This window comes from Cryptococcus neoformans, chromosome 5 (genome assembly GCF_000149385.1).
Source record: "Cryptococcus neoformans var. neoformans B-3501A chromosome 5, whole genome shotgun sequence".
In the NCBI taxonomy this organism is placed as follows: Eukaryota; Fungi; Basidiomycota; class Tremellomycetes; order Tremellales; family Cryptococcaceae; genus Cryptococcus; species Cryptococcus deneoformans.
This window is the reverse complement of record NC_009181.1, coordinates 682028-698507: the sequence shown is the minus strand read 5'-3', so window position 1 is coordinate 698507 and position 16480 is coordinate 682028. Positions and strand designations below refer to the sequence as shown.

Sequence of the window (16480 nt, the reverse complement as noted above, 5' to 3'; positions counted from 1 at the left end):
TTTCGTAGACAATGATTATGCTGCTGAGCTTCTCGCTCAAAGCGCAGAGCTGGGATATGCTCCGAGCGCTTTCAAGCTGGGAGAGTGTTACGAATACGGCAAGATGGGATGCCCTGTCGATCCTGCCTTGTCTATTCACTACTATGTGAGTTCTTCTGTTACGAGATATTAATATGTTCCTCATGATGTCTATAGAACATTTCTGCCCAGCAAAATCACAAAGATGCCTGTTTCGCCCTCACAGCATGGTACCTCGTCGGTTCGCCCGGTGTCCTCCCACAATCAGATACAGAAGCCTACCTCTGGGCTAAGAAAGCGGCCGAGCTAGGATTGGCCAAGGCGCAGTATGCCGTTGGATACTTTACCGAGGTTCGTATTCCTTCGTTTATCTTGCATGACTACCGCTCATCGTTACCAATCAGACTGGTATAGGAATAGAAGCCAACCCTCAAGCCGCACTTACATGGTACAAAAAAGCAGCTGAGGGAGGTGATAAACGTGCTGCAAAGAGATTGGCTACTGGATCCAGGAGTTCAGCACTAGATAGGAGATTAGAAATGGAGGCTTTGAAGGAAGAAAAGAGATTGGGAGCCGCAGACCTTGCGCAAAGGTCCGGCAGCGGCAGTGGTGCAAGTGGAAAGGATGGGAAGGACGGGTGTTTGATCATGTAAATTTGGCGCGAGCACTGGAGGGCTCTTTGTTTGTTGAAGTGGGTATTGGGTGGCTGGAAACCCTCAGAGGCGAGGGTCAGTGTAGCAAAAAAGTTCTTTGAAAACCCGCACGATAGACACGAAACTTTGCGACTTCAGACTGTAGAGCAGTGTGGGGTTATTGTGATACTTACATATATATACCCGTATTTGGATTTCTCTGTTCTCCAATGACGATTAGACGATAAGATTATTTTAGTAAATCTATTCAAAAAGTGGATTGTTAGAGATTAGGCTTTGCATCTTGGACAATTGATTCTCTACACTTTGACGACGACCTTGGTTCTTCGTCCCGGTTAATTATTTATGTATTCTTCGTCGTCGACGTTTATTACGTAACTATTTGATTGTTTATCGACGCGGTCGCGAGGAAAAAACAACGCGACTGGCCCCAAACAAATCATCACAACAACATATATTTCTCATCTCTCAATTATTTTACCAACTTGATCAAGCAATAGTCTATATGGACTTTCGCCGGCAGACCCTCGTCTCTAATGGGGGTTCTTCCCAACCGCAACCATCGGTTCCTTCTTCAGCAATCAAGAAAGCCAGTCGTCTCGGTCCTGCCCGTCAATCCCTCGCTCCGTCTCAAATACAATCACGCACCTCAATCTTGGGCGTTTCAAACTCTCAAGAAAATGCATCACACGGCATGATGGGCTCAAGGAAATCAACAGTGCCTGGGAAAATGGGTGATAGGGATCAGCTGATGAGTGCAAGCAGAGGAGATGGAGGGATATATGGAAGAACGCCGCAGATGAACCGGGGAATCCCTGGAAGGTGAGTGTCGATTCGGTCGCTTTAGTAACGATGGGAACTCATTAGATATACAGTGTTCGTAGAAGTTCGGTATTTACCTCGAATAGCCAAGGGCGAACATCGATGGCACCTGGAGTATATTCAACCGCGTATAAAGACCCTCGGCCTCTGCGCGACAAAGTCTTCCAATCAAACTGTATGCGCAACGTCAACGAGTATCTGATATCCGTCAGATATCCACTTCCATTAACCGCCAAGACGCTCACGTCTCCCACTGCCAAGGAGTTTCAGTCAATATTCAAATTCCTGGTCAATGACCTGGTCGACCCAGGAGCGGCGTGGGGGAAAAAGTTTGAGGATGACACGCTGTCCATCTTGAAGGATCTCAAATACCCCGGTATGGATAGTGTCAGTAAAACGGCATTGACAGCTCCGGGTGCGCCGCAGTCATGGCCCAACATGCTTGCCATGTTGAATTGGCTAGTAGATCTCTGCAAGGCAAGTTTGTCCTTGTCTTACGTTACATTCTACTTTGGCTTACCTGCGCTTAGGCATTGGACAACTGGGATGATCCCGAGATCATCTCTGATCCTCTCATGGTTCCTGCTACGGAATTGCCGTTGGACTATCCCAACCTCGACGATCGTCTTCTGTGGGATTTTGCTGCCAAGACCTATTCGCAGTGGTTTGATGGTGAAGCGGAAGAGTTTGACGAAGCTGAACAAGAGCTTGAGCATGCTTATGGTAAGAGCTATTCTATCGTATTGAATGATACTGAACAGGCTACAGACCGAATGGCTTCGGCAACCGTTGCGGAATGTGAAAAGCTTGAACGGGAAATCCAGAAACGCAATGTAGAAATTCAACAGTTGCATGTTCAAGAGGTATGTTCTCCGATAACTGACAGAATTTCCTTTGCTGACAAGTCATACAAGCCGCCATTGAAGAAACTGGAGGATGAATATGTTCAGCTGATGAGTGACAAGAACAAGTTTATCTCATTCCTTGATCAACAGGGACAGAAAATAGAAAAGATCAGGTTGCGTATCTCAAAGGTCAAAGAAGCGGTGATCAGCCAAGGTCAGTAGCTTTTCTTGATGCGTCAACAGTGCTGATATTTTTTATTTTATTATTTTCGCAGAGGCTGAGCTAGAAGCCCGACAAAGCGAATTGGCCCATATCGAACAGGCAGTCGCGGCTCAAAACCTATCTCCTGACGAAGTCCAGCGCATGAACCACGAACGAGACAGTCTAACGCGAAGTCTTGAAGATTTGCGCAACAAGATCTCTGAAGCTAGTCAGTTTGCATATGACCAAGAAATGGTGGTTACCAAGTCTATGGACCGCTTTGAAGGTTTACTCACCGACTACAACTCGCTTGCCCATCAAATTGGTTTGTTGGATTTTTCTCTCGATGTACCTAGCCTAGCTGCCAACGTCAACTACAACCTTGATGTTGACCTTGGAGCGGAAGAATTGGAGGAAGTGAAAGCTGTCGGAGTCAGGATGCGCTCGACCATCTGGCAAGCATTACAGACGTGTAGAGAGATGTTTAGACAGGAAGCGTTGGGATTGGGAAATGGCACTATTGCCTTGGAAGATGAGTTTGACAAACTTGGGCAAAGTGTTGAGAGGCAAAAGGAAGAAGTGGGGAACCTCGAGGTCCGACTCAAGATTGTTCATAACCAAGCGGAAGATGCTCAGAGCGTAAGTGGAGAACTACTTTTATGATTTAAAACATTGACCGATCGTGTTGGGTCTAGCAAATTGCGTCTGAAAACTCGGATACTAACAAGATTATCACGCAACTTGAGACCGAGGTTACCAACATGCTCGCAGCCAGTCAGCAAGGTGTGCTATCTACCCAGTCACAGTTGGAAAGTACGAGGATCGCGTAAGTACACCCTGATAAGTCTGATGATAAAGTCGATGCTGAGCCACAAGTTAGTTTCAAAGAGTTACGCCACAAGACGGCCCTCTTCCAAGACTCTGTCGTGGCCGAAGTTGGAGAGCACATTGATGCGATTATCAAAGCCAAAGAACATACGGCGAATAGCTTGAAGAGTATCAGAGCGTTGGCAGAGACTCAATAATCGGCCTTATGGTGGTATTCGTTAAAATGTGTTCGGTTAATATGGTGCTATCTTGTTTGTATTATGGTTTAGAGGATAACTTTATAGTTGAAATCTGGTCGTTGCGTATTCGTTACTTGTGTTATGGATGGATTTGCGCACTAAGAATATCATACAATCTAATATGAAACTAATCCTCATCCACAATTGATATTCGTGCTTCTTCTGCGACTCTTTGGGGCTCAGCAACTTCTGGCGTCTGTTCTTCCTCAACTGCTGGAGCGACAGGCCCAACATCCTCTTCGCTATCGCTGGCTTCTTCACCCGGCTTTTTGAAAAGGACCTTTGCACCTCCTTGGAGTTTACGTTTCGCCACACCGCCATCGCCTGCGCTTGTAGTTTCACCTTCCGTCGCATCTGCACCTCCCTTTCGCCCGTGCTTGCGTTTTTGTCGTTTGGCTCGGTTCTTGGCCGTTTTCGCTTCTGCTATAGCATCACGTTCTGCTTGTCTCTTTAAAAACTCTGCGTGCTCTTCTTCCTACAACAAGTAATGGTCAGGATCTATTTTGGAAATGAAGGATATGAGATATGTACGAACAGCCTTTGTCTTTTCAGTCATCAGTCTTATCCGTTCATACTCTCTTCTTCGGCTCTGCTTGTAGACATGAAACTCGCCAGAGCCGGCGCCCGCACTCGATCCTTGTACGTTTTTCATCATTTCTCGCGGCGCACGTAGTGTTTTTTCCTGTGGGCCGGCAGGGAGGGCGACTTCCCTGTCAGGATTGGCCAGCAGCTTCTCCAACTAGACGGGTGAGTGAGTGAGTGTGGAGGTGCGGAAGGGAAGCGTGGAACGACGTACTTGACGCCTCTGCATGTCGAGGACAGTGTTGCGCGGGCGGGTAGACGAGGCTGCGTGTGTGTCTGCGGGGGAGCCGGCGGGTGAGTGTGGTGAGGACATGGTGTGTGGGCTGTTATGGAGTGTTGTGGAGATGTTTATGTACTGGTACATGGAATATGGATGGATGTATTGCGTGCCACACTCGGAATTAGCCGAACGCGGCCTCGAGGATATAATGTCTCCCATTTCCATCTCAAAAGCTCCTCTTGACGGGACACATCCCTGCACTCCAGCGTGTACCCACAGCCACCGCGTACGTCCCTCAGCCATACACACCACTCGCTCATCCGCTCCCAGCCTTTCCTTCTTGTCTTGTTCCCCACTCCCCAGTTTCGAGCCTGTCTTGTTTCCATCTTGTCCAGACATGAGCCAGCACGAGATTCCGCCTCAGAATCCCCTCTCTCGAGACCCTCGACTCCCACTCGACCCCAATGAGTATGATCCTCGCCAACCGCACTATCAAATCCAACCGCCGCCTCCACAGCAAGCGGAATCCCAGCAACAGCAGCGGCAACAACAACAGCAGCAGCAGCAACAACAACAGCAGCAACAACAGGAAAGTCCACTGAGCTATGAGCTTCCAAAAAGCACTTTTCAAGAAACCTGGCGTCCAACCCCTCGAGAATCGTACACTCCCAAGCGCGATGCTGAGCTCAAGGTGCCCAAATCTGCCGAGGAACCAAACGGACAGGTCAACGCGAAAGCCAAGCCCCAAGCCCCGATCAATGCGAACGTGTCAGATACCGGTTTACCTACACCATCTTTGACCGCACAATCATCAAGCTCTGTTATCAGTTCGGGCATGATAAATGAATTTGCCTCTAAATTGCAATCTCAACCTCGCAAAGATCAACAAGCCCATTCTTCGGGACAGAGCCCTGCCCCTCAGGAAATCGCTCTTGACTCACTGGCCAAACTTCGCCAATTCAAGGCCGAGGTAGAAGCCACCCGCCAGACACGAGGCGGCGCTGCTGAACTGGAACCTGCCAAACTTGCGAAAATGGCCGAGTCGTTCCTATTGTCTCAACAACAGCAATTGCAACTTCAACAGCCCCAAACCCAAGACGTGCACGTAATAGAGGAAGAAAAGGATAAGATGGCAAGAGAGCAGCAACTAAAGGAACAGCTGAAAGCGCGAGCCAAGGGCGACGACTCACGTCTCGTGGACAGAAACAAGGATCGCTCACCGAGTTCAAGTTCTGCAGTGGCTAGACGACCTCGCGCAGAGGACCTCATTGACTCTGAAAAGTCCACACCAGACGTTGAGGGTAAACCAGACTTGCGATCTTCGTCCAACCCTCCACCCAGCGCTGTACATCTTCAGCAGGATCCGAGATTCCGACGCCGCACACCCGCTCCAGTTCCTGCCCCGCCTTCAGGAAACAACTTTGAGCCCAGCGCCAAGAATTTCGTGCCCTCAAGGTTCCAAAACGGAAAGGGCGGTGTTCCGGAAATCGGAGAATTCAGGAAGGCTCATCAATCTAGTCGATCCCCAAGGAGTCGGCCTTCTATGGAGAGGATTGACAGGGAAAAATCTTTTGAAACTGAAGCAGCTGCTCCTAGCTTTGAAGGACGTAAATTGGCCGAGTAAGTATAGTTTGCAAAGATGCCCCCCTGACGAGTGGCTAACTCTTCACTAGGCGGATTTCGGGCCCACGTCCAGTTGGTAGGCCTCGTTCTCCTTCGCCTGCAAGGTCAGCAAGATCTTCCGTTGCTCCTTATCGTGGACGTCCATTATCGCCTCCGCCAAGAGACAGTTACCGCCCTATGACCCCCCCTCGTCGTTATTATGATCGTTCACCTCCCAGAAGTGCTTACCCTTCGAGGCCCTATGATGTCCCATTTGACTATAGGAATTTGCCTGACCCTCATGACACGCGTGATCCCCGAAATGCACCGGACACAAGATTTTCGAGGGGGTCCATCGATCCTCGGGATGCTTACCGTCAGCCGCCATCCGTAGGTTATGACAGGTACCCTCCAGCCGATCGTGACCCGTAAGTTTGCAACTGTTTTCCAAGTTGAACTCGGATTACATGAGCTGACAATTTACAGGTATGGAAGGCCTCACCCCGCCGATTACCGTGCTCCTCCAGCTCCTTCGCCGCTTGATGGCAATGTGCTTGAAACCATTGAGAATCTCAAAGCTCAACTTTCACAGCTTCAAGAGGTCACCATGCATCAACCATACCCGTCCAGGGAACGAGAACGCGATTACATGCCAGACCCGTATGGACTTCCTCCTCCCGGTTATGCTCCCCGTGGCTACGGTAGGGAAGCTTCTCCACCTTATCGATCCGGTCCTCCTCCCAGGAGACTTTCGCCGCCCCCCATGGACCGAGGCTATCCGGAGAGGGATTATGGATATGATAGGATGGATGGGCCGTTCGCGAGAAAGAGGCGGCCAAGTATCGACCTGGACGATCCAAGGGACTACCGTGGACCAGGAAGAGGCCGAGGACGTGTGTAAAAAGTTTGAGAGCTGTGAAGAATGGTAGTTGGAATATCTAGCAATGATCTTGATGACGATACGTGACTGTTTTGGTGTGCCATGCATATAGTTGTGAACTTTTGTGCTTTTGCTACGTACACGTCTTTTTGAGTAGAAAGATTAGGGCTGCGCGCGCAGGTGTGGCAATCATCCCGTTCGTGTGAGATTTCGTCATCGCTCGTCTTGTTCGCCGGCAACTTATTCCGTCCATTTTTTTCAACGCAACATCTACGCCTATCCCTCCTCCCTTTTCTCACATAAGTATGAGGACATCTCCTCACACATGCGTGCTCCTCCTGTGCGCAGCCTCTGTCATAGCAACACCGCAACGCCAAGCCCCAATCCAACTTCCACTCTCGGCATCTTCCCCATCCTCCGAGTCTTTTGCTCCTGTACAGAGATACGATGGTGACCAAGTATGGAGAGTCAAACTAGGTGGGGAAGATATACGGAGGATAGAGGATATTGTGGACCTTGTTGAAGTGTGTACATATCCCTCGTGCTTTACAACACTCGTCACTTGTCATTCGTTCGGTCTGACATCGTATGTAGAATCTCCAACTTGACATATGGAGAACAACATCACGTTCCCTGGATATACGCCTCAACGAACTACAGAAGAACGACCTTCAAGAGCGTTTACACCCCGACACACTGTTCGAACCTTTTATCACCAATGTTCAGTCACTCGTCGACTTTACGACTCCTTCCTACTACTCAGACATTATCGATTCCTCCCTTGAAGTTAATGCCGATCAATCTTTGCAAAACGGACAACCTCTACAAATATCAAAGAAGAACAAAAAACCCAAGATTGACCCTTTCAATCTAACAACGCTCGCCACACCCTTCCACGATTCCTACCATACTCTCAAGGATGTTCACCAATTTGGTGACGCCTTGGTGGAGACTTTTAATGGAAAGGAAGGCATCGAAGTGTGGAGCTTTGACGTCGGTACGACCTGGGAGGGAAGGCCTATCAGGGGATGGAGTGCTCGTCTCATGAGGAATGAGTCGGATGTCAATAACAGCCAGCGAAGGCGACGAAGCAGAGTTACGGAGGAAGACGAGGAATTACAAAAGGAGATTGTCATCATAAGCGGGCAGCATGGTCGTGAGGTACGTGCGCTCTCTGATTTTTGAGCTGTTCTTGATGGTTAATGAACTCCATCGTGTGATAGTGGGTTGGACCTTCATCTGCCCTTTACTTTCTACATTCCCTGCTTCTCACCTCTCTCTCATCCCCGTCTTCCGAAGCAGCTTTGATGTTGAGCAAGTTCACTTTTTCAGTCATCCCTACAATAAATCCAGATGGCTTTGTCTACTCTCAATCCCATAGGATGTGGAGGAAAAACAGACAACCCGTGGGCCACAAGTCTTGCGTCGGTATCGACTTGAACTCAAACTGGGCGTATAAATGGAAGAAGGAGAAGAAGGAGAAGCCTTGCAATGAAGGTTACCGAGGGAAGGCCGCATTTGAAGCCTATGAGACCAAGGCTGTCGGGGAATGGCTGGCCAAGGGAGCAGAAAGGGGTACGAGGGTCAGGGCATTTGTTGATTTACATAGTTATGGACAGCTCTGTAAGTCGCTTCCATTTGCCCATATCAACTTACTGATGTGACTTGGCAGTCATGTTCCCCTTTGCCCATTCATGTAATGACTTCCCTGCCGACGCAGAGATGCTCATGGAGGCCGGTTTGGGAGTTGCCAAAGCAATCAGAACTGCCCATGGAGAAACTTATGAAACAGGCCAAGCGTGCGACCTGACTTATAGGTTCGTACCAAAGTCATCAGTAATTGACAAAGTCTGACTGTATATTTGACAGGGCACCTGGTGACTCGGTCGATTACGCCTATGGAGTCACAGACATTAGGTGGTCATATTCTGCGGAGCTTAGGGATACCGGCACAGTAAGTGGATTGTTCCACTTTTTGAATCCAACGTCCGTTGACAAATCGAATCAGTACGGGTTTATGCTCCCCAAAACTCTCATCCGACCGACAGCCGAAGAGATTTCGGCCGGTATATTACATCTTGCCAAATTCATCTACGTGCTTGAAATTGCGGATTGATTATTGTATCAAGCGTAATCCTTTTGAACTCTCGATGTACAATTGTATCTGCAACGGGATTATGGTGACTCTTACCTTCAAGTAATGCGCATGCTGTGAGGCAACGGGGAGTCAAACACCAATATTGTCATGTAGAAAAAAGTCATAGGTAAAATCAAGTATAATACGAGTCGCTGATGAATAGAAATCAATCCAAATCCGATCTCACTCTGATCAAATCCAACAAGCTTGCGTATGACCAGGTCAAATCCCTTGCCCCTCTGCATTGCCCATCGTCTCTGTATTGACCAAGACCTTGTCATTGTCTGTCCGTTCCTGTGGAGTTTTCACTTACCTGTCTATTTGTTCGCTCATTCTTCCCCCGTTCGCTGCCGCCACTTGCTGGCCAACTTCCATGAACCTGTCTGCAACGTCTTTCAAACATTTCATTCCCTCCTTAAATTGCCAGTCTTCCCCTTCAGTCCAAACATCGCCCTCCCTAACTTTAGGAGGTTTAGATGAGATCGAAACGACATCTTCCCAAAACGCAACGGTTTGGTTGGCAATCACAATGACACCTGCCTCGCGAAACTCCTTGTAGGCGAGATACAGACTATGCGCAACAGAAAAAGTGCAAATGAACCAAGGATTCCCTTGACTTTGGCCCTTACCATCATATACGTCTTCCTTGTAACGCCCTAACGCCCATCCATCTGACCAAGGCTTGCCATCATTGATACTGTAAAGTCCATCAAAAGACTTGATATAAAGGTGTATGGTCGAAAGGACACTGGGATCAGTTGCAGAGAACGGAAAAGAGAAATTATGGCGGGGTTGAAATGTGTGGGAGCCAGCATGGATAATAGACAGGGGTATCGAACAATCGAGCCATTCTCGTCTTGGATATGCGTTGGTGAAGTTAAATTCCGACTTGAGCTGCACAAGCTCAAAATCGCGACCACTCAAGCTTGAGAGCCAATAGCCTCTTTTGGAATCCCAAAACGATGAAAGCTTCTGCGTGATAGAGTGAGCTTGGGCGAGGTAATGATCCGCTGCTCCGACATCGTTGAGACGTTTCGCAAATGTCGAACCATCGTACAGGGCTTTACGGGAAACAAGAAGGGTGAATAGGTGATGCCCATCACTATCCAATCTATGTCAACAGAATTATACCATTCTCTTTGGCTGCCTGCACTTACACCTCTTCCCACAGATCAAAGCCGCCTTTTGACCATCCTTGTGCTACCTCTTCCAAATCGTTCTTAAGGACTCTCCCTGGTGATTTGAGATGCCTGGGATCATAGATCCGTTGCTGCACGTAGCTGACGTCTGAAGGAAATCCACGGTCAAGGAGGAAGTTGGCATAAATCATCACCGCAATGGCCCGAAGTGCTGGACCGTCTCTGTATGGACAAGCTATGAGTCGGCCAGGGTATCTTATACATAAAATATCATGTGTGAAACTCATAATCTTACCTCTGAGGCCTTCCCCAATTCCCCGTGAAGGGGGTACCGTCGACATGGAATTTTGGTTCATTAAGGCCACCTTTTTTCAAGTCACCAGAAGGGTTTTTGCCTATTTGTATCTCTGCTTGACTTTCAATATAGTCCCGAAAGAGATATTCCTTTAGTACGTCAGACAGGGCGCTGTATAACTCCCACGGTTCGGTGGTATTATTGATATCGGCTAAATCAAATCTCAAATGAGGTATCAATGTAGAAATGGTTAGAGCAGAATCACGGGTCCAGGTATACTATCAAGAAAGAACCCCTCAGTATTGGTATGCACCAGATGATTAGCGTGAAAAATACCTTACGTAGTAGTCTGGCTCTTTTCCATGTCCCTTACTAGGACTGGCCACTACAAGCCCTTCCTTTGCGCCTATCCCTGGTCCTATATTCGCCAAAATTCTAGACTCCAAAAAAACATTTTGGTGACCACTCCAGTGGTCAAAGAGTACCGACCGCGAATTCAAATAATGGGGCCAAAGTCCTAGAGAGACGCTGGTAACTATCGCAGATAATATGAGAAGGCAGAGAAATAGCCCCTTGATGACCACACTCCTATACCTGTGACAGTTGTGTTCAGTTCTAGAAATGTATGGGCGCGGCGTCGCATTTCTGGGTAGGAATAGACTCTTTTCGAATGAGAGAAGATCGTCGGATGCCATCTCTGTTCTTGATGCCATATTGCACCGATTAACCTCTCACGTAGTAATAGGGTCTCTAGTGGGTGCACGATGATATTATGATTTGGTAACTGGTGAATGGTGGCAATAGTCGGATATCCCTTACGCAAGGAATGAATGGAAGCGGCCAAAGAAGCTCGAAAAGGAAGCATCAAGCTGACTGAAGTTGAAATTCGTGGAAATGGACGGCGGGAGCGAAGAAGCCGGACAACGATGACACCCGCCGGTTAGTCACTGACACGCCTCGTGGACTTGTATAGTTAGTACTCATATTTATGCCGATGATGATGAATAACATGAACGAAGCTGTATGCTGTAGCGCAATAAAAGACAAATAACAATTTGTACTGCATGATAAACTCACAGTACATACAACAGCTAAATGATGTATACTGCAATGGTGAGGCACACGTACAATGGTATGCTGCTATTCATTACCTGCTCAGAATAGTGGCAGGGTGTAGCTAAATCGTAGACAAGTATCTGTCCTCGCTTCATCTCCCTTTCGCCCCTCGCTCATTTGGACTCTATCATACTGGGATTTACAGCAATCTATGCGCCTTTCCCGTCACAGTCCATGACGTCTTCCCCTTGTTCGACGAATTTCTTGAGTTCTTTCTTCCAAGGAGGCCAGACTTCCCCATACTTCTTCAATAGCCTTCCAAGTTCTGCCCTTTGCTCCATCTGAAGCAGTCATAAGCTTACGATGTAACCAAAAAAAAAAAAAAAAATTGTTTGTAGAATAAGGTGACTTACAATGACAGCAGGTACTTCTTCTCCTGGAGCGACGCCCCAAACGTCATTGAACATCTCTCCGAGCTTTGGCTTGGGCAGCTTTTCGGCTCTACTGAAAGCTTTCAAAACGTCTGCCTTGTTCTTCTTTAGAAGTGCTTTCTCTTCCTCTTCGGACCACCACTTTTTAGAAACTAGGTAGGATCGGAGCCTATGTATCGGGTTGTCTGCAAATTGTTGATAACAACGTCAATTGAATGCTACTGCAGTTAGTGGTATGGTAATACGCACCTACAACCGACCATTCCTTTACCTCTTCGATTGGCCTGTACATGCTCGAATCATCGCTTGTTGAGTGATGCCCTACTCGGTAAGTCATGGCCTCTACCAACACCCCCTTCTTCCCTTCTACCGCTCGCTTTCTAGCTTCACAGACTGCAGCGTAGACGGCAAGTGCATCATTGCCATCTACTCGGATAGTGTCGAGGCCGTATGCTGGTCCACGGGAGGCAATTCCGTCACCGGCATATTGGTCAATAATGGGGGTTGAGATAGCAAACCTAAATAAAATAAGTTTGGTGTTTGTGGTTAAACTCCCGGGTGTGCTGACGGTGGGTGAAGCCAAATCTCACCCATTATTACGACAGAACCAGATGCAAGGTCCGCCCAAGACAGAGTTCATTCCTAGAGCCGCATGAAAATCTCCTTCACTGGCCGCACCTAAGATATAAAATGAGACTGTTGACGTATGCGCATAATCAGTGGCCAAGTTTTAACTCACCGTCACCGAAATAGCATATTACACAATCCCCTTGTCTCTCTTCGTCGAGTTTCAACATATAGGCCGCTCCCGCGGCTTGAGGCATCCTACATTCTTCAGCTGAGAGCAAAGCTCATGAAGCAAACTGACTCACTGAGTGGCGAGTGGACTTGTGATAGTGTGGAAACCATGCTCAGGGGAAGAGTAATGAACAGGCATCATTCTGCCTTTGGTGCCTTTGTCGTCTACATTTCCAAAACATTGCGCCATGAGAGCGTCAAGGGTAAAGCCTCTATGCAGTAGAGCGGCAGACTCTCTCTGTTATATGGGACACATTGCTTCGAATTAGCATTGTGTTTCCTCACAGTATAAGCACTTACATATTGGCCAAAAATCTCATCGTTCGCGAGCATGGCAGCGGCACTACCAACGATGGCAGCTTCTTCGCCTGCACACTGCATATAAAAGGAAATACGGCCCTGGCGTTGAGATTGGTAAAGGACATTGTCCACTATTGGTATGAGAGTCATTGTGCGATAGCTTAAAAACCATAAAATGAGCCATTATCATTGTAAAGTGGGACATACATACATGGAAAGTGTCTGTTCTTTTGTTGCCTGCGAAGGGATTAGACAAGCGAAAAGCACTGCAATATGACCACATCCATACCTGTGATTCATGACCATCCTTGACCATATGGCCCTCTTCATCCAACACACGGAAGGTGGGGATAGTCTAATAATAGGATCATAAGTCCCCATATCAAAGCTTGCTTGGGTAGTGGTGAGGGCCTACCTTGGCCACAGCATTGAACCATCCCATTTCTGCAGACCACCAACTTTCGTGGGTGCCCCGTCTCAAAGGTCTGCTCATCCTTCCAGCCCTTGCCTGCCTTTCTGCTTGACTTCCTGGTACGTAAAGTGGCTTGGCATCTTGAATCGAAGGAGGCGAAAAGGAAGGCAGCGGGGTTGGAAGCGGGAGGGGGGCTGAAGTTGACGTAGTATTGTGAATTGGTGGGATATTGGGCGGAGGTCCAGTAATCTTTGCCGCGCTGTTAGCCTATAATGTCAATATGGTACCTACCAATGACCTTCTTGAAGCATTGGCAGCAAGTGGTAGCCGGCTGTAGCTCGTCACGGCTTGTAAAGCTGTCCTCATCTGATAGTGTTTCTTGGTCAATGGTTCACTTCGAAAAGTGTTGAAGATTGCATCTAAAAGATTGTAAGGGATGATGGTTCATGCTCCGGTAGTTATATTTTAGCATTAATAGCCTATACGAACTTTTGCCGCACATGATGATATGCGAGCACCAGAATGATCAGCTGGTATTATATCCGGAAAAAAGAGAAGCCGCCGCCATGATGATGGCCACCCTCATCATATCGGATTTGGCCGACATCAAAATAATAATAATCTTCGCTATAACTTAACACTTTTTCAGGTCATTCATATCTGCCTTTTGTTGTAGTGCTTGCCACCAAGTACTTGTGGTCGCGTTTTATAGCGCTTCTCTAATGACCATTTTATGACGCATTCATACGGCAAGGTGACTACACTGCAGCCATCCATAATAATGGATTGAAACCAGGCCGTTCGTTTTTTCTTCTTTGTAGAATCACTATTCTTATGACGGCTGGCTTTCTCCTACGCTACTGCTCGCGCTATCTGCTATCAAGAGGCATGCAAAATGAAATAATTAATTGTGTCCCACTGACCTCCCTGCCCTCTCTTTTCCCTTTTGATGCTGGTCTCGAGTTTGATAGGTTGTTTCCAGGGATCATGCAGTTGATTTTTGCAGGCCCCTTTGATTGAAACAGTGTCGTTACTCGCTCACTGATCGACGAGAAATGAGGAACACATCCAACCCCTCGTGCCCGCTAATTTGATCCCGTCCCACTACCGACGCGTCATAAATGCCACAAAGAGCCCCTGCGCCTACTGTCCCCTTTGAAACGCCGAGGGACGCCGTGGGAAAATAACCTCTCGTTGACTTTTTCGCGAGGTTTCTTCTGGACCAGCATTGCGAGGAACGTACGGTCGGCGATTCCACGTCTGGATTTTCTTTCATCTTTTTCTCTCTTTCTCTTTCTCTTTTTCTCTTTCTTCACCTCAACCAACCTCAAAACAGCCACAAAATGTCTACCACTGAGCAGACCTACATCATGATCAAGTGCGTATTCTAATATCATGCCAGTCCTCGGCGCAGATCGGGGCTAGGACTCTCTGGTAGGATGAACGTTCGCTGACATTGTTTGCTGTGTCATCTTTCATCTATCTGTAACCTCGTCTTCCTCTCTGTGTCACTCTCATGACTTATATTGTATCGTAATTTCACCTTTGCCGCCTTTACAATGTTCATTTGTGATATGCTTGGACCTCCAGGCCTGACGGCGTCCAGCGAGGTCTCGTCGGCGAGATTATCGGCCGATTCGAGAAGCGAGGTTTCAAGCTCGTTGCTCTCAAGCTCCACACTCCTTCCAAGGTAAAGTCGCCTTTCCCACGGTCTAAAGGACTTACCTTAATGATTGTCTTTGAACTTTGTAGGAACACCTCGAGAAGCACTACTCTGACCTCTCCGAGAAGCCCTTCTTCCCTCGTCTCATTGAGTACAGTTAGTTGATTTGCTTGATCTCTTTGTGTTTGTACTGATGTCCCACAGTGATGTCCGGCCCTGTTGTCTGCATGGTCTGGGAAGGTCTTGACGCCGTCAAGACTGGTCGAGTCATGCTCGGTGCTACCAACCCTCTTGCCTCTGCTCCTGGTGAGGAAATTCACGAATCTGTCACCCTTATGTCAGCTAACTTCTTTGACTTATAGGCACCATCAGGGGTGACTACGCTCTCCAGGTCGGCATGGTACGTGCTTCCGTCGGTGGTGTTGTCATAGCTGATCATGTCCACAGAACGTCTGCCACGGTTCCGACTCTGTTGAGAACGGTCAGAAGGAGATCGCCCTCTGGTTCCCGTGAGTACAAAGTGTGATGTCAGATATGTCATGTCACTAACATCTATACGCAGTGAGGGTATCAACCAGTACAAGCTCTCTTCTCAGGCTTGGCTCTACGAGGCTTAAGCGATCTTCATCGTTTGAGTTTCTCGCCGCCTTTGATGCAGACGTCGTATCAATTACTATCTGGTCTGTTTCTCCATTACTAACATTTGTCGCATTGTTGCAGTCAAATACTTAAGTGGTTCCGTGTGTCCTTCATCATTTACAACTACATTCTACAGTATATGTGATACAAAATTCCAATAATCTGCCTTGAATACTACATAAGTATAGGCACATTCACGTCTACAAACCTAATAAAATGAAAAAGAGGTCTCATTGATCAAATCAGCACCATCAATCCTCTCTTGAACTATCGACGCATCGTCTGATTTTAGAACGAAACGACGGTGACTCGGAAACCGGCGACAACACTGCTGGTATGGGGCGGATCGCGGCGCTCCAGATAACAAACGCTTAGGGGACTGTCTTGACTCGCTTATTGGATGTGTTTGACGTCTTGGGAGATTTGGTGGTAGTATACCAACCAAAGTTGGCTGGGTCTCACGTGAATGGGTAAAAATAGGCTAAGAAAGGGAGTTCTTTGGCGTAGGTGGCATCGCGGTTCGCGCTGAGTCATTGAATTCAGCCTGCGCGCTATTCCGACGCGTATGTGCGGAAGGAGATGGAAACACAAGAGACTGCTGAACAAAGGTGGCCCCAGGAGGCTGGGAAGTTTCGAGATTATGGTGCTTATGTATAAGAACGGATCGAATAGGGGCAGCTGATACAGCCGTATGCTTATGACCATTTCGCTGAGCAGCT

At 47.8% G+C, this 16480-nt stretch overlaps 8 protein-coding genes across 8 annotated transcripts in view; 5 read left to right on the top strand and 3 right to left on the bottom strand.

The window, feature by feature from the left end:
• CNBE2700 (hypothetical protein) overlaps window positions 1-671 on the top strand; it is a gene marked incomplete at both ends in the record, with an annotated part of 1705 nt that extends 1034 nt beyond the window's left edge. The window contains 3 exons of the mRNA XM_770463.1: window positions 1-145; window positions 196-369; window positions 423-671. The exon at window positions 1-145 is cut by the window's left edge and continues 201 nt beyond it. Coding sequence (XP_775556.1) covers window positions 1-145; window positions 196-369; window positions 423-671 — 568 coding nt within the window. The remainder of the gene's footprint in view (window positions 146-195; window positions 370-422) is intronic.
• A 505-nt stretch (window positions 672-1176) lies between these two features.
• Window positions 1177-3565, top strand: CNBE2690 (hypothetical protein; the record flags this gene model as incomplete). The annotated part of the gene is made up of 6 exons (XM_770462.1): window positions 1177-1493; window positions 1547-1970; window positions 2024-2552; window positions 2614-3179; window positions 3236-3366; window positions 3421-3565. 6 exons carry the CDS (start codon window positions 1177-1179, stop codon window positions 3563-3565), a joined length of 2112 nt encoding a protein of 703 aa, XP_775555.1.
• A 169-nt stretch (window positions 3566-3734) lies between these two features.
• Window positions 3735-4502, bottom strand: CNBE2680 (hypothetical protein; the record flags this gene model as incomplete). Its single annotated transcript, XM_770461.1, has 3 exons — window positions 3735-4082; window positions 4143-4346; window positions 4404-4502. The coding sequence occupies 3 exons, from the start codon at window positions 4500-4502 to the stop codon at window positions 3735-3737; spliced, it is 651 nt and encodes a 216-aa protein (XP_775554.1).
• A 304-nt stretch (window positions 4503-4806) lies between these two features.
• CNBE2670 (hypothetical protein) lies at window positions 4807-6912 on the top strand (the record flags this gene model as incomplete). Its single annotated transcript, XM_770460.1, has 3 exons — window positions 4807-6029; window positions 6083-6439; window positions 6498-6912. The coding sequence occupies 3 exons, from the start codon at window positions 4807-4809 to the stop codon at window positions 6910-6912; spliced, it is 1995 nt and encodes a 664-aa protein (XP_775553.1).
• A 284-nt stretch (window positions 6913-7196) lies between these two features.
• On the top strand, window positions 7197-9007 carry CNBE2660 (hypothetical protein; the record flags this gene model as incomplete). The annotated part of the gene is made up of 6 exons (XM_770459.1): window positions 7197-7415; window positions 7486-8052; window positions 8115-8514; window positions 8564-8708; window positions 8761-8845; window positions 8900-9007. The coding sequence occupies 6 exons, from the start codon at window positions 7197-7199 to the stop codon at window positions 9005-9007; spliced, it is 1524 nt and encodes a 507-aa protein (XP_775552.1).
• A 187-nt stretch (window positions 9008-9194) lies between these two features.
• Window positions 9195-11175, bottom strand: CNBE2650 (hypothetical protein; the record flags this gene model as incomplete). The annotated part of the gene is made up of 5 exons (XM_770458.1): window positions 9195-9285; window positions 9342-10130; window positions 10186-10389; window positions 10463-10740; window positions 10804-11175. The coding sequence occupies 5 exons, from the start codon at window positions 11173-11175 to the stop codon at window positions 9195-9197; spliced, it is 1734 nt and encodes a 577-aa protein (XP_775551.1).
• A 552-nt stretch (window positions 11176-11727) lies between these two features.
• On the bottom strand, window positions 11728-13825 carry CNBE2640 (hypothetical protein; the record flags this gene model as incomplete). Its single annotated transcript, XM_770457.1, has 11 exons — window positions 11728-11859; window positions 11932-12134; window positions 12199-12467; window positions 12540-12627; window positions 12689-12774; window positions 12822-12985; window positions 13048-13207; window positions 13259-13284; window positions 13337-13402; window positions 13463-13708; window positions 13751-13825. The coding sequence occupies 11 exons, from the start codon at window positions 13823-13825 to the stop codon at window positions 11728-11730; spliced, it is 1515 nt and encodes a 504-aa protein (XP_775550.1).
• A 977-nt stretch (window positions 13826-14802) lies between these two features.
• CNBE2630 (hypothetical protein) lies at window positions 14803-15739 on the top strand (the record flags this gene model as incomplete). The annotated part of the gene is made up of 7 exons (XM_770456.1): window positions 14803-14837; window positions 15050-15149; window positions 15212-15278; window positions 15327-15428; window positions 15485-15522; window positions 15570-15631; window positions 15685-15739. 7 exons carry the CDS (start codon window positions 14803-14805, stop codon window positions 15737-15739), a joined length of 459 nt encoding a protein of 152 aa, XP_775549.1.
• Between the last annotated feature and the right edge of the window lie 741 nt (window positions 15740-16480).